The sequence below is a fragment of the Pleurodeles waltl genome, chromosome 3_2 (genome assembly GCF_031143425.1).
Source record: "Pleurodeles waltl isolate 20211129_DDA chromosome 3_2, aPleWal1.hap1.20221129, whole genome shotgun sequence".
NCBI classification, from domain to species: domain Eukaryota; kingdom Metazoa; phylum Chordata; class Amphibia; order Caudata; family Salamandridae; genus Pleurodeles; species Pleurodeles waltl.
The window spans coordinates 44,781,928-44,803,552 of record NC_090441.1 but is presented as its reverse complement, the minus strand read 5'-3'; the positions used below and the strand labels follow the sequence as shown (position 1 = coordinate 44,803,552).

The following is a 21,625-nucleotide window of genomic DNA, read 5'->3' as shown; positions in this document are numbered from 1 at the left end:
GTAGATCATTATGACCGCAGTTTGACAGTGGTATTTATTATTATTTTGTTTTTGTACAAAGCTGTCTAGTTTATCACAAATTTGTATCGTGAAGTGTTGTGTAGTTTGCCTAGAGTACACAATGTTGTCCGCCCTTCTGCTAAAATATGGCCCCACCCACAATGTGTGAAAAGAAGGGTGTTTCATGTTCTTTCGATCTGACAGTATGGACTTGACGCCTAAGAAGAGGTCAGCCAGTAAGACATCCTTTTGTCTTAATAGTGGTTTAAAATATGTAGCAAAAAATTACTAGTGAGCCATTGCAAAATGTAAGTGCAGTGTGTATGTATTGCTAGTTATCATAAGGCTGGTACCTCATTCCAGAAATTAAATACCTATTTGCTATGGAACAACATGTGTCATATACTCTGTAGCCACCATATGGTGCCAACATCAGATTGAGTTCAGTTAGCCCAGGTTGTGTAGCCTGTACAATGTCCAGAATGTCTTATCAGTGTGAATCTACCCCAGTGTAAAACAAGAGTGAATTAAGAGGAAGAAGAGGATTTCCAGATGTTATTTCAGTTTGATATCTGGAATGAAGGTAATTTAAGGTTAAATCATGTAATATTTCATTTTTTATAGGTTTTGTGATATAGGGCCTGATTACAACTTTGGAGGAGGTGTTAATCCGTCCCAAATGTGACGGATATACCACCAGCCGTATTACGAGTTCCATAGGATATAATGGACTCGTAATACGGCTGCTAGTATATCCGTCACATTTGGGACGGATTAACACCTTCCTCCAAAGTTGTAATCAGGCCCATAGTGTTGAGGAGTGTGGTTGTTGTATTTTGTTGTAGTGCATGAGTCCTGTCTGCAACAAGTCCAAGCAGAGAGAGCTTTGTAAGTAGTTTAGCTAAATCTGTACCATAGTGTTACTTTCAATTTATGGAATTTGTGGAACTCTATATTAGTTTCACAGTATTTGGGTTAAAGTGGCGTAAAAAGCTCTTCTTTAAGGCATTTACATCTTTTAGAGAGGAGTATGTGTAGTTCTTCATTTGGTTTTTAAGTTTTTAGTCTGGTCTCTTCAGTTCCCCAGTGGTGCTCTGAATGATATTTAAAGAATGATAAACCGTTTTATGGCCGTGGTTGATTTCACGTCGAGTGGAGACAATAATTCTCTCTCAATGGATACTCACGGGAATGCTGGTGTCTCATCTTGAAACCAGAACACATCCTATTGGATGAGATAGGAGGTCTAGTATCTAGTGAATCTGATTAGTTAATGCCACCCATTATTTTTGCAAACTTCAGTTTTAGAAGTGAGTTAATGGCCGATTTTGATTTCTAGTTTTCTATAGGAAATCCAAAATAAAATTATCAATAGCTTTAAACAAATCTCCAAACCGATTTATAGGGAACATACTAATGAACATGGCGACCAGCCAAACCACACTTATTTTTACGGATTGCTCTTCAATACCCCTCTATGTGACAATATCTGCTACAGCTGCTTAATTTTGTACAGTAATTTATTTTCATTAAGTTTGCTTGAATTAGTGAGGTCTCTGCAGAACCACATTCTTCAATATTTCATACGTTTGTTTTTTTTTCAACACTGACCATCCTATTATGGAGGAGTTAAGTTAAATATTCAATGGGAATACTTCAGTTTTTATCTCTGTTTAAGGCAAAGCCTGAAAATTCTGCATGAGAATAAATGAGCGGTAGTATTTCTGGGAGTGCCATTTTGGGAGAAGTTAAGAACATCATTTGACTATGCAGCCACATATGCACTCTTGATTTAAACGGGCTCCCCCCTGATACACATTAATATTTGCTCAATTGACTGTTGACATAGTAGATGGGATAAGAACCATACTTGCCTGGTAAAAAGCTTTCCATCAACTCTTATTTATGGGTAAGAATATTGTGCAAAGACAATACATATGTAATCATCACCAATAATCACACTGAATGTAGGAAGACCAAAGACTGCCAATGCACTTGGAACTGTGGTGTCCTCCTGTTAGCCCAGTGGGAAAGTCGTAAGGGGCCCAGCGGCGAGGTAGCCAGTAAGGCGGGAACCTCCCTGATGGAAGTTTGGCGGACGGGTCTTCCCTTCCGCCGAACTCGTAATGAGGCCCTTAGTCTTTGGATAGAAAAGTTCTCTGCCACGTTACTGAGTTATTCATTATTAGTACTGTCCCTCATGCTTGCACACGAGAGTGCTAGCACTGGTTACACCTGTATTATGGGTTTAGGCACAAAACAACAGCTAAAGGGAAATAATGTGTACCCTTAGGGGCAGAGTTACACAAATGTCACAATATCAGGTTCTCAATAGCAGAGATATCCTCCAGTTATCATTGTTTGAGGATTTGGATGCAGCACAATCCATGGGATTGCATATGCCACATGGCTTTATATAAAAGGTGCTTGTCATTGCAGCGTTTTCTCAATGGCATTGTGGTGATTGGACTGAAAATAAAAATAAAGTGAGGCCAGAAAAGGAACAGAATGAGCAACACTAACCACTACACAGGCATTTTGCCTTATTAAAAAAAATAATCACAGCAAAATAAATAAGGTTGGAGGGTCCTACGAAAGCTGCCATGATTAACAGTTTAACGAAGAGCTAGTAGCTACTGACTCCATAGCTGTGATGTCAACATAGAGAAGGCCTGTGCCTCCGAGATGTGAGTTGCTTGAAATTCAGACAAGAGTCCGAGATAGGGGTGGAAGGTCACTTTGATCATCATGAGTGTACCTGGACATAGCAATGCATCTAGGTTTGTGTCCATAAAGCTACCCTGGAGCGCATCTTAGTGCCTTAAACTGGATCAGTTGTGCCTCCAGAAGCCAGTTCACACCACGACGAGCCTCAGATACATGATCAGACTTGATCATTCCATCTGCCATGTTTTGCTTGACCTGCAACTCTGGAGAATTTCCAGGCTTCCACAGCCTGGGCTTGCAGCAGTTGAGTCACAAAAGGTAAGATCTTACTTAATAGTCTGATCTTGTGGAAAGTCAAGGTTTTATCATTTTCTTCCAAAGGTGGTGGTTGAACCAAAGCTATCTGCGAGCTTCCTCTGCAACCCGGTAGCGCAGCTGATGCACACTGAAGCTAGTTGGGCAGAAGTGAGGAGATTTGCATTATGGGACAACGATCTGAATATTTTAACATTCACTTTCAGACTGATTGGTACATTCAAATGTCGGTAGTGGATGTGAAATTGTTCAAAGTCGTGCATTCTGAGTCCTGTGTGTATAGCACATGGACTATTGGTTCTTTCCTGGGAGAGCCCTTCAGGTAATACAGGCTGAAAACTGAAATCACACGTGGGCTTACCATTCAGCAAAACCGAAGCAATACTGTATTATATATATATATATATATATATATATATATATATATATATATATATATATATATATACACATACACGCACACACACTACACGGATCACTGCAGAGATTGGCCAGCAGCTACCTGCCTCAGAAACATGGATCAGAACCTGCAGTGCCTTCTAATTCTATATCTCCTTTTACCGCTAAGAAATGCAGCAAACTTTATGGGATTACTTTAGAATGTCTGTTCTTCCCTAATTTTCTAAGAGACTCCCATGTTGTACCAAATTTGCAGCTACTTGTTCAGTAGTCTCTGTTGACAGTATATCCCGGAATATATTTCGCTGTGAAATCTGAAAGACGAATAGGCAGAGTTTATCGTAAAGCCCCTTGGAAGCACATGATAAAAAATAAAGAAACCGATTTTGCAGAAGCAGTGTGACCTCCTTCACAGTGCATTAAAGCAAGCCCTTGACTTTGCTAAATTAATTTAAGAGGAATACATTGATGTTAGTTAAACAGCAGTGGAGAGTGATCTAGGAGAAGCTACTAGTATAAATGTAGGGCTAACCAGAGTCCTTATCATCTTGCCGAAAATTCAGGACACAAAGATATAGTTTTTGAGCTTGGGTTCAGAGGATGGGATTTTGTGCTGAAAGCAATATTGCACTACGTTTACAGGAGAGTGATAGTTCAGAAAGGGTATCGATAGTGAGAGAGAGTCAGATAGGGAACTAGGGGCCTGATTACAACTTTGGAGGAGGTGTTAATCCGTCCCAAATGTGACGGATATACCACCAGCTGTATTACGAGTTCCATAGGATATAATGGACTCGTAATATGGCTGGTGGTATATCCGTCACTTTACCGTCACTTTTGGGATGGATTAACACCTCCTCCAAAGTTGTAATCAGGCCCTAAGTATTATAGCCTTACAGCCCGCCATAGCTGGCTGTACGGGCCTTTAACATGTGGTTAAGCCCAACTACTGAGGGCTTTAAGGCTATTAGAACATTCTGCCAGTAGAGGGGAAATGTTCTAATAAATAAAACAAAGGCCTTACATACATTCCAATGTTCTAATATGAGCTAGGTGGAGCCTGAATAGATGAGATCTGCTTGCACAGAGTTCATAAGAGAGTTGTAAATTCTGCAGTTATCCACATCGCCAAAAGGTCCTTTTTTTTAATTACAAAATTTGGATGCCTTCACATCCTGCTTTGGGGCTTTTCCTGTAGTGGGTGTAGATCCACCCACACAAGTTTGATACTGTTTGTATAGGAACAAGTTTAGGTACACAGAATAGTAGAAAGTGGACTTCTCTCCATTTTTAGCTTGTAAATGTATGTCAATATGCAAAAAATAATACATTTTGTTAAACACCCTCTGACTCATTATGGTAAACCCAAATTCAGATGTGTACAAATCACCACTATTCCTAAACTCATGGTTTGCTGCAAATTTAAAAAATACATAGGTTTGTTTCTTTCATACCTATTTTTCGTTCATTAGATTTTACCATATAGTATTGCTGCATGGTCAGTACACAGTGAAAAGTCACTGCAAGCTGCAGCTCAGTTGGTTCTGAATCTCGATTGTTTTTAGTCACCCAGCAAACACTATTAATCTCTGTGATCAGGAAAGTTAAATAGAGGTAACTGTATGTAAACTTTTGTAAATTGGTCAGCGGGCAAAGAAAATGACAGATAAAAACCTTATCACAAGTTGCTAAGTTATTTTAATTATTTTCTATTTCAATAATTTGTTTCTTTAGGAAAACCATGAACAGTCTACCCAGATTACCCATTGCTGAAATGTGAATGTTGTCTAGTTCTCAGAAATGTATAGCTTTCTGGGTTCACCCATAGGTCTCACTCTCGTTTTAACCACAAACTGCAAGTAGGTTAAACCACAAAACTAAAAAAAAATATCAGTTGAACAAATGCAAAAACTGTTTTTCTTTTTTGTTTTTTTTTATACCGCTGCATCTTCGTTCCTATAAGCGAGGAAGATGTTGATCTCGGCACAGAAAACCTTTTTTTTTTATGCCATTTTTAGGAATAAAATGTATGCTTTTTTTGCACAGCATTTTCATTTAAGAACTCTTAAATAATTTTCAGTATTTTGGCTATTTTCATAGTTCCCTCCAGGGAAGTCCACAAACCCTGAGTGCCTTTTGAATCTCCAAGAGTTGGGGTGAGAACAGGAGACAGATTTGGCTTCGATACCTTTAGTGAAAAAAAGTTATGAATCAAGTGCGAAGTGCTCCAGACAAAAAAAAAAGGGCTCCATACTGGGGCGGAAAAAACCTCAGCAGCTCTCACGCACTCTCACCAAAAGTATCCTAGGAAGCTGCCCAATAATTTTGTACATTGTAAGCTCCTTTGTCCTGATGTTATCAATGAAAGGAAAAAAGTATCCAGGAATAACATTTATCAGAGTAGCTATAAAATCAGCTTTTTAGTTTTGACTTTGGAGCCTGGAAAGTTTGCCACAGATGTTGCTTTGTTTATTAATGAAATTAGTAAGACGGTCTCAGTATTAACAAAGGATCTCTTTGCCATGAACGTAGACATTATTTTAAGCAACTGTATCTTTGTAAAGTTCTTGTCTACTTGATGGGACATGAGTTGGAAAAATCTAAGTGTGTTTATGTGAATACGGTTGTCTGAATAAAAATTATTTTAATAATAAAAAAAGTAAACAAATGAGCCTAAAATATATTTGTACCATGTGCTATGCTTTCTCTTATGATTTTACTAGTTTCAAGGCTATTTATTTGAAAAAGTGATTAATTACTATATTTTATTGCTCTAATGCTTTTAATTATATCTTTCTATTAATTATTTGAAAATATTTGAAATCTATAGATGAAAGCCTATGATACATTATTTATCTCGCAACTAATTGTACTTTTTAAATTAGAAGTGTGAAAAATATTTAAAGTGGACATGTGGTGAACAGTATCACAGTCTCAAATTCCTGCTGACCTCATCAGACAAAGCAACATTCTCAAATGCCTATTGTTGGTGATGGTTAGCATTGAGACCTGGGAAAGACAACTTTTCCCTTTCCTCAACATTGGAAGGACCCTTTAATGGGTGTTGAAATTAGTTATAAGAAAAGGTGTCTCAGGAAAGTGATTGACCAAAATTGCTTGTAATTATGTGTAGAATGGATTGTTGTCATTATTGTGAAGGCTACTCTGGCTTAACCACTTTGCTTCCAGGCCTTTTCCCCTCCTGTGCCAAGCCTTTTTTTGGCTATTTGGGGCAGTCTGGGCTTAGACCCTCATAACCTTTTGTCCGCATAAGCTACCCACAACAAATTTGTGTCCTTTTTTTCCGACATTCTAGGGTTACTAAAGGTCCCCAGAGTTTGTGGGTTCCGCTGGAGGAGACCAAGAAACTAGCCAAAATACAGCTAAAACATTTTTTTTGTTGCCAAAAACGGAAAAAAAGTGCTGCAGAAGAATGTGTGGTTTTTCCCTCCTGAAAATGGCATCAACAAAGGGTGTGCTGTGCTACAAACACCATATTCACAGCTTTCAGGAACAGGCAGACTTTAATCAGAAAAAACACATTTTTACACACAATTTTGGCATTTTACTGTGACGTACCCCATTTTACTATTTTGTGTTATTTTAGCCTCCTCCCAGCTATTGACAAAAAAAATGGATGTGAAACCAGTGCTGGATTCCGGACAGCTACACATTTCTGAAAAGTAGACAAAATTCTGAATTCAGCAAGGGGTCAGTTGTGTAAATCCTACAGGGTTTTCCTACAGCAAATAATAACTGAAATAATAAAATATTGAAATTGAGGTGAAAAAAGAGCCATTTTGCTCCTCGTTTTCTTCTATAACTTTTTCCAGCTATTGCAGATTTTTTAAAGCAATATACCGTTAGGTCTGCTGGATTCTTCTGGTTGCAGTGATATATGGAGCTTGTAGGTTCATCAATAACCCTGGGTACCCAGAGCCTATAAATGAGCCTTGTTGTGGTAGAACAAGCAACAGTTCCTAGAGAAGTAGATTTTTATTGTATACTGGGTATACAGTAATTCATTTGTCAAATTATAAATAGTCAAAAATAGGTATCAAGGAAACCTTTGTATTTCCAAAATGGGCACAAAATAAGGTGTTCAGAAGAAGTGGTTATTTGCACATCTCTGAATTCCGGGGTCCCCATACTATCATGTGAATTACAGGGCATTTCTCAAACAGACGTCTTCTTTACATAATGTCTTACATTTCGAAGGAAAAAATGTATAGAAAGACAGGGGACAATAACACTTGTTCTTCTTGTGTTTCCCCAAGTCTCCTGTTAAAAATGGTACCTCACTTGTGTGGGTAGGCCTAATGCCCGCGACAGGAAACGCAACATGGACACATCACATTTTTACATTGAAAACTGACGTTTTTTGGAAAGTGCCTTGCTGTGATTTTTGGCCTCTTGCTCAGCCGGCACCTAGGGAAACCTACCAAACCTGTGCATTTTTTAAAACTAGACACCTAGGGGAATCCGGGATGGGGTAACTTGTGGGGGTGCCTGATTACAGTGGAGCAGGCTTTTTCATTTTTACCACACATACTGGTTGGATTTGGCACGAGGGTGAGTGATGGTTCAGGAGATCAAATTTTATTAACAAGAAACTTCACAAAAATGAAATGAACTGTTAATAACCGAAAGGCCAAAAAACAGAATCAATGACCCACAGCTTGTGAGCTGTAAAGCCGCATCAAGGCACCAACCGCTTTACAGTCCATTCACACACCTGTCATACATGACATGCACAAGACCATTCATGCCGCCAGCCGCGTGCCTACCACATTACAACACTCGCATCAACAGACAGCGCCATTCAAGGGCCCATTACCTTCATATGCCCACATGCCTGGCACAGCAATCACACCAGCTGATGGGAGTCTGTGGACTGGCGTTTGGCTAGCAGTGTGTTGCAGTGGTCAACAGCAAGTCACTATTTACACCGCCAGCCAAGCGTCACTCCACGCACACTGCCAGCCAAGTGCCACACCACTGCCAGCCAATCGCCACTCCACATACACCACCAGCCAAGCGCTACTCCATGAACACCGCCATAATTATTTTTCAAACAACAAAGAAACCACTAACTAATTATAAATAAGTAAAAAACTACAAACACCAAAGCTCTAACTAAATACATGACAGTATTGCTAACCGTGAAACTGAACATATGAAAATATAAAACAGGCAGTTTACGCTCACGGTAGTTCCCATTAATTCTTTTAGGTGTGGTAACTCCTGAAACAGCCAGCTACACACAGCCCAGGCTTTTTAAGGACAGTCGGGGCAGTACATACGAGTCTCCCTCCGGATACCTCTTCGGGCGCAGACTCTACATTTCTTAGCGGGAAAGTCTTTTTTTGGGCGTGGGAGGAATGTGATCAGGAAAGTGGCGATCTCTAAATCTAGCCACATCCTCCACCACTACTTCTCTAGGAACTGTTGCTTGTTCTACCACAACAAGGCTTTTTATGACAGACTCCTGAAATTTCACAAATGTCATCCTTTACTCTGGAGAACTATTCTTGAACACAACAAAAGCATTAAAAGTTGCCAAATGAAAAGGGTCAATTGCTAACTTCTTATACCAAGCGTAGGACTTACGAACAGCAGTATAAGGTTCCAACCTCTGATCAACTCTATCTACACCTTGGATGTGCTTATTATAATCTAAAATGCACACAGGTTTATGCACTTCGGCGACCTCACCCCAAACAGTCATAGGGGAAGTACTCTCACCATGGATAGTAGTTAGCATGTAGACATCCCTACTGTCTGCCCATTTCAGAGCTAGCAGCTCATCATTCTGCAAGGCACTACACTGTCCCCTCTCAAGTTTTTTACAGACAATCTCCTTTGGATAGCCTTTCCGGTTAGAGTGGATTGTGCCACAAGCAACAGTGTCCTCTCTGAACAATTCATTGAACACCTGCACTCCAGTGTAGAAGTTATCTATCTACAAATGGTGATCTTTATTAAACAGTCGTCTACCAAGTTCCCACATAATTTTCTCACTAACTCCAAAAGTGGGCTGACAACTAGGGGGGTCAATACTGGAATCCCTACCATTGTAGACCCGGAAATTATAAACATATCCTGTACTACCTTCAGACAGCATATACATTTTAATTCCATAACGTGCCCTCTTGCTAGGAATGTACTGCCTAAAAAACAAATGACCCTTGAACAGGACCAAAGACTTGTCCACAGGTATTTCTTTGCCTGGAACATAGACCTCTGAAAAACGATCTACAAAATGATCAAGGACAGGCCTAATCTTAAAAAGACGGTCAGAATCAAGGGGATCTCGTGGTAAGGCTAAAGCATTGTCAACAAAATGCAGCATCCGAAGAAGAAGCAAATACCGATTACGACTCATGTTTGTAGGAAATATAGCGTTTGCCATCAAGGGACTAGTAGACCAATAAGAAGCCAGTGACGGCTGCCTTATCAACCCCATCAAAAAAGTCAAACCCAATAACTTTTTCATCTCCTTCAAATTTGTCGGAATCCACTGGGTAGCTCTAGAGTGTGGCCTAAGTCTGGCAGCATTGTCCCTCAAATACTACTCCGCATACAAATGAGTCTGCTCAACAATCTCTTCCAAAAATACATCATCCATAAACAACTGAAAGAAATTGACAGCCAAAAAGTTTTCTGTGTTCACTCTACACCCCGGGAGACCAGTAAAGACAGACAACTCTGGCTGCTCCATGTTTTTGGCAACCAAGAGTTCAGATCTTCCAATGGGAAGCCTTTCAGCCCCAGGCTGCTGCACTATTGGCACATCAGTGTCCTCCTCTAAAACAGTCCCTTCATCTGCACTGAGAGTGGCTTCATCAGAAGATTCCTCTCGGCCAGAACACTTACTACCAGAATCTCTCACTTCCTCCTCTGCCTCAGATTCAGTCTCATAATCATGATCAGAAGATGACTCAAAAAGCATACCAATAACCTGCTGAGCGGTCATCCCGCGGCTAGCCATTATCCTTCCTACGAAAAGTAACTGGACAAATGCACCACCAACAACCAGCACTGTGTAAGATAAGTAATAAACAAAGTGTGGTTTTATCACAAAGAGTTATGTACTCAACAACTATACCACTCACTTGCCTGAAAAACTAGACTCACCAGCAGCTACTCTGCACAGACATAGCAATCCCACTAAAGAGAAGAAAAGAAAAGAATATTAGACATAAGACAACACAAATATCATCGTGCACAAATCCAAGGACAATTTCACACACAATCCTGCATTTAGTACACCACTTACAAAAATGTTACTCATGCATGGCAACAATACTCGTTTGGAGTGAATTGTTTTTTCTTACCTAAAACATGCAACTACGCAAACTGCAGGTCAACCACTGCTGAAACTGCAAGGAGTCAAAGCAAAGCTTTGAACTAGAACAAAAAGGAGAAATAAACCGTTATAATCACAAATGTAAATAATTTGCCAGTTGACAAACACCCCACCAGCAAAGATTGAGAAATTTCCCCTGGTGTCTAGTGGTTTTTGCCCCCCTCGGGGCAGATGGGCCTAAGAAAAATAGGCCAATCTGCCCCAAAGGGGGGACAGAAATGGCGATTAGTAATGTGCCCCCATGGGGAGTGACCCTTGCCCAAGGGGCTGCCCCCACCAAACAAAAACCCCACACTCAATCCCTGGTGCCTAAGTGGACCTGCCCCCAAATGGCCAACAGTCAAGTGCCCCGTTTGAGGGGTGGACCCTTGCCCAAGGGGTTGCCCCCCCCCACACAGAAAAACAGAAACAAAAACTATCTCTGGCTCTTTAGTGGCTTCTGCGGGGGCAGATGGGCCTAAAAGAAATAGGCCAATCTGCCCCCAAGGGGGGCAGAAATGGCCATTAGTAATGTGTCCCCATGAGGAGCGACCCTTGCCCAAGGGGCCGCCCCTCCAAACAAAAAACACACTCGCATACGATCCCTGGTGCCTAAGTGGTGAAAAATAGGCTGATCTGCTCCTAAGGGGGGCAGTAATGGCCATTAGTAATGTGCCCACATGAGGAGCGACCCTTGCCCAAGGGGCCTCCCCCCACTCCTCCCAAACAACCAACACACACACACACACACACTCTCCCTCTCCGTCTCCCTGGTGCCCGAGTAGCTTCTGTCCCCCTTGGGGGGCAATTGGGCCTAAAAAAAAATAGGCCGATCTGCCCCCAAAGGGGCAGAAATTGCCATTAGTAATGTGCCCCTATGAGAAGCGACCCTAGTCCAAGGGGCCGACCCCCCCAAACAAAAAACACACACACGCTATCCCTGGTGCATAAGTAGCTTCTGCCCCCCTGGGGGCAGATGGGCCTAAAAGAAATAGGCCGATCTGCCCCCAAGGGGGGCGGAAATGGCCAACATTTCTGTGCCCCCTTTGGGGGGCTACCCTTGCCCAAGGGACCACCCCCGCCCACACAGAAAAAAAATAACGGAAAAAAATCCCTGCCGTCCATAGATCGGCCTAAAAATAATAGGCCGCTCTGGCCCCAAGGGGGGCAGAAATGGTGATAAATAATATGACCCCCTGTAGTAAAATAAACAAAAAAAAACAAATCCCTGGTGTCTAGTGGGCATTCCTGCTGCCCGATTTTTTTCCCCCCTATTGCCCCTCCCCCCTCCCCACCCCCTACCAGAGAAGAAACTCACCTCTTTCTCTGAGGTCGTGGTAGAAGCAAATGGCTTCTAGCGCACCGGCACCCTATGATGAGGTCAGCGTGCAATTTCGCGCTGACGTCATTAGGTGGGGGGTCAGGGGTGGAAGGTGAAGCACTTTCCATTCCATCCCTGCCCTGGCGCATGGGCCAGTGCCAGGACGTAACTGTAACGTCCTTGGCACAGGTGCACTGTGCAGCGGGACGTTGCCATTACATCCTAGGCACAGAAGGGGTTAAAGGCAAAAACATATATCAAATACCCTTGTCTGATGAAAATTTGTACAGGCTGATTACACTTGTATTTCTCCTTCGTTAATTCCTCTGTTTGGGCAGAATATTTTCATTTTATAAAAGTGTGCCTTCTTAGGTTTAAGAGAGACAAAAACGCTGGGTAACTTGTCTCTTACAGCTATTATTTTACAGAATGTAGGATTCTACCATATTCACTTTTTTGGGGTTCACCCGCAGAACATATTTTTCTTGTGAGACACTTAAAGTAGACTTTGTGGGGAAAAAGCATGCCAGTTCTGGCTGCCCACACCTCCATGGACTGCTCTAGGAACAGCAGGCTGTTTCATTTGTTTTGATTTGCTGTCTTTCAACAAATTAGAAGTTTGTTCTGCTAAATAGCCAGTATGAATAGCTGAGCAGGACATACCCTCATCAAATGTTCTGAGGTTCACAGTTACACTAGTGGGGTGAACGGAGTAATGGGCACTCTGATTTCTGCAGCAATCTGCTTTGCGCTTTGGAAATTCAGATTGTTATTTGTCATTATTTGCTGCCAGTGGATGTGAAAATGGTTCTTGAAAATATGAAATCTTCTTGTGGTCTGCATGCATGATCTGGATACTGAACAATCTGTGCATCGTCCACCTATTTCTTAGGCCACCTTCCTCTGCTGCTGGGCAGAGGAAGGAAAGATGAGTTTCAAGGGTAGAGAATTTGTCATCTGATAGTGTGGTAGGATACCTTGTACCATGATATGCTGTGCAAGGATGTATAATGTTGATGTGGAGCCCAAAAACATGTAGTTCTTATAAAAACAATGTGTGCTAACCTAGGGCAGATAATGCGACGGTGCTGTGTACAGTTGCAACTGATAAATACTGTACAATTAACAAGCACTGAAGGAAGGCTTAATTTGTAGCTACATGTTTTACGTTTATTTGTACAGTACTCATTGCAGAATGTATTTTTTCCCACTGAAGGGGAGCCATGGATACAATAACCCCACCAGCACAGACATAGCAATAATGGAATTTTCATCACAAGGCCTGTCATAAATGTTGCATTTATGACATATTAGTAATAGAATTGTCACTATTAGGCATTCTTCCCTCTGAGGCAGAATGACATTGTTCCATTGATCCTTCTTAGCCATGGCATGCTGTTGCAACATCGTCTGAGGCTGTTGCAGGGTTCTTGCAAAGTGATATTGGTGTCCTCATAGTCGGGTATTACAATCTTTTTTATTTTTTTTTTATTTTTTTTTACATAATTTGTTCTTTTTTGTGTGGTTCTACTTTCCACGACCTGTTGGTTACTGTCAGGGGAGGTAGGTTTTTAGTGTGGCCATGAGGTTGTGTGTTTTGTGAATACCAGTGGGTAATTGTTCCAGAGGAGGGGTCCAATTATTTCAAATTGTCTGTCACCTTTGCATCTGATATTGGGGGTGACTAGCAAGGTCGTCCTGGCAATACTTTGTGGGCAGGTGAAGTGGTAGGAATTGATTTTGTCTTGGAGATACTGAGATGCGGGTCCCTGTAGAACTCTGTAAAGTTGAAAGAATCCCAGCTCCACTATGGTCCTGCTTGTGCATTGGAACGGAGGTCTGCATCCTTCCTGACTTCTTGGTTCTCGTGTAGGATGTGACATGCATCCTTTTTTAACTTGTTCATTTATGCATAGAAAGGGACTCATATAACTATGCACTACATCATAGCATATTACATTGAAGGAAAAATACAGGCAGTCGACCATCCAACAACTGTACCCATTTGAGGTCCCCACCCAAGATCACGTATTGTGTATTGACCTAGCAAGCATAAGAAAATAAACATTTATAGTATCAGACAAGGTCAAGCCAAGCATCATAAACGTAATGGGCACAGCGATTTAGTGGCGCCAACCACTATACAGCTTGTGCAGTGCATTTCAGTCCCACAACTGTCAAACAAAAAGAACATTATGATTATGATGAGCACTGACAGAACAGATAAAATGTGCAACAACGCCCATATGACATCGAAGGTACCACGCACACGCCACCTCGGGGTGGGGGGGGGAAGAAACGCCCAGGGAGGGGGCCAACCCCTAACCAGTCCATATATAAATCAAGGACCAGGATGAGGAGGAGTTCCACTCGTGACGACCCCCACATCAACAGACAACCCTGGAATCACACCCACCATGATATCTCAAAAACTTGTAGCCATGCCTCTAAAGCCGCTAACCTTATTCAGCGACTTATTCAGGGGCCCCGCGACTCCCCTTTCTGCCAGCCTTTTCCTGGCGGTTCAAACCACCAGGAAAAGGCTGACAGGAGGGGGACTCGTAATCCCCTGGGCAGCGCTGCAAGCGGCACTGCCCAGGCGGATTATCACCGCCGGGGCAGATGTGGCGGAATACCGTCAGGGTCAAAATTACCCCCTAAGTGCCTTTACCTCTTTTTTTTTTTTAGCTGTATCTTTTTGTTGGCTTAGGACTCTGTGCACTTTACCACTGCTAATTCGTGCTAACTTGCATGTGCTTCTCCCCTAAAACATGGTGACATTGGTCTAGCCAGAATTAGCATAATTAATTGACCTGTAAGTCCCATGTAAAGTGGTGTACCACATGCCCAGGGCAGAGCGTACTTGTTCTTGAGTGCTTTGTGAAGTTCCTACGAACTGGAATTTCTTCTGCAACACTACTGAAGAGAGCATGCCCAGGTGTGCACACCAAAATAAACTTCGGGTGGATACTCGCAAATGAGGAATTCCTTCTCAGAAAGTTCCAGTCAGAGTGAGCGCAAACATGAGACACTGCTCTCCATCAAGAAAAATAGTTGAAGTGCGCTGTCCCGATAGTGCGCAGGCGCATTGTAAGCTTTGGAGGGTTCACATTGAAAAAGGCTAGAACACTGACCTTAATGTCTTCAGAGACATGGTGGCTGCCGTGCAGGGACAAATACTGTACAAAAACTCACTTCGTCATAGCCATAGTTTGTTTCTTGAGGATCCTGACTTTGTCTTTCTTAAGATGAGGTAAGTAAGGAATAATTGTGAGTTCTTTTTCTTGATGAGATGTTTTTTAGGTTTCCAGCAAACAGTCTGCTTTACAGCCAGTCTGGATTCTTGACGCTCTACCACTGTCTAACTCACCTCTCAGCATACCACACCATTATCACACTCTAAATTTCCTTTTCTGTATCTCTAACTCTATCTTTCTCTACCTATTTGTCTTTATCTTTCTTTCAGTTTGCCTCTCCTTTCTTTCTTCATCTTGCGTATACACCTATCTCACCCATCTTTCTTCCTCACCTCTATCTCTGCTCTATTTGCCCTCTGTTTTACCCCGGTCTGTACCATTCTCTTCACCTTTGTCCTCCTGTCTCTGGCCATTTCTGTTACTCAGCTGAGCTGAAGGCATTGTCTAGTCCTAGAAGTGTACACACACAAGTGATGAGGCAGAAGGCACGGGAAGAGAATAGAAGATTAAATTATAAAATTTCACCTGATGTAATGGTGAAAATTCTTGCTACCGTGCTTTGGTTTTCCCTGTCGCAGCACAAAATCCAGTTGTGAAATTTAATTTATTTGGTATTACCAATATCTGGAAAATAAAACTACAGTGTAAAACGCTATGTGCAAATGTTTTATCCTAATATTATCCACTATCACACTAAACAACTACCAATACACCATTAGCCTAATTTTCCTACAATGGCAGACACCAGCTGTTTAGACACTGAATTCCACATAAAACAGTGGTGTTGCCAGACAAAAAAAAAATCCAAGTGAGCAAAATGTCAATTACCAAGCACTTTTGAGTACTGTTTGGCTGTCAGACGTGGTGCAGCTTGATCATTCTGCTCTTTTTGTGTGGTCCGTTTCTGAAAATGTAATCTATAATTCAGTATTGTGTGGTATTATGAAAGCTTGAGGCAGAAAATTGATAATACGTTTAGTGTTGTTAAGAACATGGGGCCCCAAATAGGCCTTGTCCTGGCCCCAAACTTTCTTAAAATGGCACTGGTTGTAGTTTTAAGAAAGGGATTTCTTCGGAGAACATTACTCTCAGACAGTGGTGGAATTCTGTATGTTATCTTCATAGACTTGACAGCTGTAAGCCTGATTCAACAGGAACTTTCTTCAAAAGTCATCAGCTTTGGTTGTCATTAAGTAACTATGTCTCATGCACTGCAAAGGAAATGGATTTTTCTCCTCCTTTTTAAAAATGTCAATATATTTCCTGTTTTTCTCTTTGTGTATATACTTATTTCATCTTAGATTTACTGTAATTGTCTATTACCTCTCTCTCCATATGGTGATCACTTGATTCCCTTTTCTATCCCTATATCTCTTCTCCCTCTCTCTTTCGTCTTTTTTTTATTTTTATTCAAACTTGGAGTCCTTGATACTATATTGCTGAATATGCCTAATTCACTTGCATGTTTAATATGCATTTATAAGTACAATATTCTTTATTCATACATATCCAAAACTGCATATCTCTGTTCTGGCAATGTTAAGTTAATGTTCTTGTATTTGACTCAATAAAAAACGTATTAAAAAAAACAACAACAAAAAACATTTGTCTGTTATAAAACAGTCTTTTTCTGAGATGCATATTGCAAATTGTGATCGTTGTGGTAAGAAAACTGAAAACGGGAATATTGTGTGGTAGTGTACTGTTATGAAATTTGAAAAATAATATCCAGAGCAAAGCGTGTTGGTTCCATGTATGCAGCTCTGTAAATGCTCAATAGTGTCCAGCAGTCAACAGCGTATCTTGAAGAATAAAGGAGAGCTCTATAGTTAAATAAAGTATAACTCCAAACAGTACTACAACACATATGGTATCGTACAGAAATGTTACGTGATCATGATAGTCCTATTCTTTAATCCATACAAACCATAAGGATTCATTACCTAGATTAAAATTGTATTGTATTCACCTAAAATGCACTGTAGCCCTTCATAAACCACTCATTGTTATAAACAATGCTTTCTTTTATTCTATATTTCCTTACTTGTCTCAACAGAAATGATGTTGCAGCCACTTGCACTTTACTTTCATGTATGCAGGCTCAATAGCAAAGACTCAAAAGAGTTAAAATAAAAATAAAACTTCTAAACGAATCTCTTTTGGAAGATGTCCATCCATGTGTGTACCAGACTGGAAATCCTATAGATATCTAGTCAGAAATAGCATTTGACTATCTAAAAACATGACAGTGCAATATAAGTGTATGCTGTGTTCTCTTGTCTTTATAAAAATTGTTCCTACCTTCAGATTTTATTATTTTGTTTTATTTGTACTGGTTTATGAAGCTCTTAAAATACTAGAATGACAGAATTGCTTTCCAATTCCTTTATAAACAATCACCAGTAAAATACCAGTGAGCCGAGCAGAGATCAAAGAAAAATGTAAACACAAAAGCTCAGTGATAAAATTGCATGTTATAATTTCTAAAAGCTTGTTGTGGTATTTCTTTAAAATGAATATTGATAGCCTTTTTAACTTGCAAACAACACAATAGGTCTCGTACCTCTTTGGTAGTAAGAGATACTTCTTGTCACTGGAAAGCATCCTGACCTACCGCCTAATGTATGGGTGTTATAAAGAGTACATAAAGTCAAAGCAACTTAAACACAGCCCATAGTGTCTCCATCCTGCTCCAGTGAGTATACAGCATTAATGTCACGAGCGCTTTAGCAAAGGTTAACTTGGAGGGTCCCCAAAGATCAGTTTTGTCCTTTGTGTATGAATCACACTGAAAGGTGAGAGCCTAACTTAGTCTTGTATTTTCAGTGTCGTGATACAAGTTGAGAGTTAGGACACCAAGGACATTAGTAATAATATATTTTGTGAGGCCCTTGCAGACCTTCTAGCTATCTACAAGTAAACATATGTCAGCAGCAACCAGTACGCTATACACAATACAGCCAATAATGACACACAAATTAATGTTTGGAGCTGTGTACTCTTTAAACAAAGGAAGAAGATGAGAAGAAAGATATAAAGCAGTGATGAAGAGAAAGGAAGGAGAGGAAGAGAAAGGAAGTAGGAGAAAGAGAGGGGACTGTGAGGAAGAAAATGGAGCAGAGGAAGGAAGCAAGAGACAATGATGTAAAGAAAGTAAGGAAAAGAAGATAGATGAGTGGAAGATCCTTTCTTCCTCCTGATCTTAGGTACTCTGGTAAACCTGGATTTGCAGGTTAGGCCTCCAACGAACCTAGTAAACACCAGCCTTCCATCTCTTGACATACAGTGGCACGCCCCACTGGTATGGAGGATTGGTCAGCTTTTAGAGGAAAGAATTACCTGTTGCACGGTTGTAAGATGGCGACCTGCTATGAATGAAGTGTTTGTTATTTAGGGTGATGATCACCTGGCAGTGATAACTGCCTGATTTTATACAGATTACCAAAATGCAATTGAAATAAAGTAACTAAAAATGTTCTTTTATTTTTTATTTCTAGACTTGGAAAATGACATGACAAACAGGATGTGTTGCTCAATACGACTCTAGAATAAATGGCTGTATAACTCTGAAGGAAATCAAACAAGGCTCTTGGAAGATGGCTGCAGGTTCTGCTTCCACTGGAACTGGCACAGCTGGCACCCCCGGCACCCCCAGTACCTCCTACTACATGCCCTGGCAATCTGTTCCAATTGTTGTAGCTGTGTGGGAATGGCAGGATGAGTTTGGAAACTGGAGGCCGTACAGTGGAGGAGTGTGCAACTACATTGAGCAGTGCTTGCAGTTCCAGCAGCAATCCAAGGGGGCGTCTGGCAATGCCTCCACCTGCATCTCTCTGGGCCAAGCAGACTATCGCCTTACGCCTTACAGCATTGACATACCAAGCATGATGCAGTTCCGGCAGGGGACAGGTAAGAAATACTTTTAATGTCATTGAGATGCTTACGTATTGCCCCAAAAACAGAATAATAATTTCAATTGAAACATGTAATATGTGCACAAATATACATATATTCTTTGGATAGGGTTGAAAGAGAAAAATAACCACCTAGTAAGATGGAGTTCTGATGGATACAACAACCTGTGGATTCCTCACCTTATGAATTCTCCCAATGCGTCAGCATTCAATGGAAACTTTTTTCCCTGATCTTCACGTCGACGAGGATGTAACAGTTGTACGGCTCTGCATGCGACTCTGTCTGACGTCATCGTGTCAATAAGAGGTCCTCGTCGGCATGCTGACGTCCGTTCCCTTTTTTCTGTACCGTCGACGCTAACAGTTTTCTCCTAGCTCTCGAACAGCTACTGTTTCGAAGGTGTCTTGTTGTACCTGTTACAATGTCTCCATCCTAAGAAGTCCGGTTTTAAGCCTGGTCGTGAGTGCGGGGGTCGTATGTCAGTCAGGGACCCGCATGAAGACTGTTTATGGTGTCTTAGTTCAGACCACGACGTGGAAGGGTCATTTTTGGCAAAAAGATCAATCCAAAGGTGTTGAAAAAAGAGAAGCTAAGCTCTTCTTACCAAAGGTGAAGAAAGGACACAGAAGTCACCGGAGATCACAGACAAGGGACACTTCATCCCATAAGTCGTCGAGGTCACACCAGAAGCATTGCCAGCACGATTCTCAACCCCATTCTTCTAGAGATCGGACTCGATCTCAGTCTCCCCTCTAGACGCCGTCGTACGCCGTGGGAGGTCAGTCCTACTGTTACTCCCCAACCTCAAAGTCCTCAGGCTTCTCCGGCGCCATCACTCATCGAGGTGGTAGAGTCCTCCAACTCATTTTCGCCTGTGTTGGTTCAGGAGTCGGTGACACAGGTTCCAGATCCGACCCAAGCGCCGCATGAAGAACAAAGGTTTCCTGCCTTCCCGACTCTGGGAGCGGATCCGGCGGCTTTTCTGAATGCTATGTTCAGCTTTTTTGATAAAACTATGGCCCATGCTGGTGCTCCGGCTGGTCCCACGGGTCCATTAGCGTTTTCCTTGGGCTCTCTGGCTCCATACAAGTCTGCTCCGTTTGAGCCTTTTTATCAGGCTGCGGGTGCTGGTTCGGCGCCGATGACGTCCCCTCATATGATGCCGATGGAGTCAACTCCGGCACCGGTTGGGTCCCGGTCGGGACGGAGTGCATCTCCTTCTTCTCCTTTGCCAAGTCCATCTGTCTTGAAGCCTGCGTCATCGACATCGGCTAACTCTGTTGACGCCGAGGTTGAAAGCCAGGCTGAGGTCAAAGAGGAGAGCGTTGAGGCTCTTGGAAGAGCAAGAATACCAGAGACAATTATTGGAGGAAGGAGAGATTTCTGAGCCCTTGGGAAAGTTTCAGGGTCTGGACTCAGCTAGTGGACTGCATACCTCCCCTGAGTGGGATCTTTCATTCCCGGGTGAATTTACGGAAGAGGCAGCTTCCTATCACCCAATCATAAGGAAGGCTGCAGATTTTTTGGAGCTTCTATTGCCATCTTCTGAAGTTAAAACAAACATTTTAACGGAGGTATTACATCCTTCCTCCACTTCCGTGGAGCCCCTGCTCCCTTTCAGTGATGCTCTTACGGAACCTATTTTGGAGGTTTGGAGAAAGCCTGTTACGTTGCTCCTGGGGATCCAGGATTTTTATCCCAACATCTGACTCCTGAGAGCTTAGTGGTCCAGGCTTCTTGTTTTGCTCGTTCTGCACCTGGTTCCTTTCCTGCTACTCCCATCGGACAAGGAGTCCAAGAGGATGGAGCAAGCAGCTAAAAAGACTTTCTCATCTTGTAGTATGGCCCTAAAATCAGTCCATGCTACCTCTGGGCTGGGTAGATATGCTCATGCACTGATGGACACGACTAGAGCTGTGGTGCCGAATTTGCTGAGGGATATGCAGGGGCAGTTTGACAAGCTCTTGTTGGACACCCAAGCTGCGTCCAAACAGATCAGTCTGGTCTGGCTACAGCAGACTCAGTAGCCAGGGCAATGGGTACTTCGGTGGCCACCAGGAGACATGTGTAGCTAAGGTCTTCTGTGTTTCGACTGATGTCCAGGCAACTTTATTGGACCTCTCTTTTGACGGCGAAAAGTTGTTTGGGGCCAAGGCGGACTCTGCTTTAGAGCGCTTCAAAGACAGCAGGGCCATGGCAAGATCTATGGGACTGCAGGCTTCTACATCTACTCCCTTCAGATCCTTTCGGAGATTTAGGGGGTTTGGCCGGGGAGCTGCTTATCTTGGAAGACCTCAGTCCACAACTCAACAGCCTGCCAACCTTCCATATAGATCTTTTAGAGGGCGGGGAGGGTTAGGACACGAGGAGCCACACAGCAGCACCCTGCCTCATCCTCTTCCTCTGGGGGAGCACAACATGGAAAGCAGCCCTAGTTTTTCATCCATTTTAAGTCGTGCTTCT

The 21,625-nt window shown here is 42.1% G+C and overlaps 1 protein-coding gene across 5 annotated transcripts in view; it reads left to right on the top strand.

Moving 5' to 3' along the window:
- Window positions 1-21,625, top strand: part of DTX2 (deltex E3 ubiquitin ligase 2) — a 357,713-nt gene that overhangs the window by 63,950 nt on the left and 272,138 nt on the right. For all 5 annotated transcript variants that reach the window (XM_069226713.1, XM_069226715.1, XM_069226711.1 and 2 more), the window contains exon 2: window positions 18,745-19,156. In XM_069226713.1, the coding sequence (XP_069082814.1) occupies window positions 18,844-19,156 (313 nt within the window). In that variant the 5' untranslated portion in view covers window positions 18,745-18,843. The remainder of the gene's footprint in view (window positions 1-18,744; window positions 19,157-21,625) is intronic.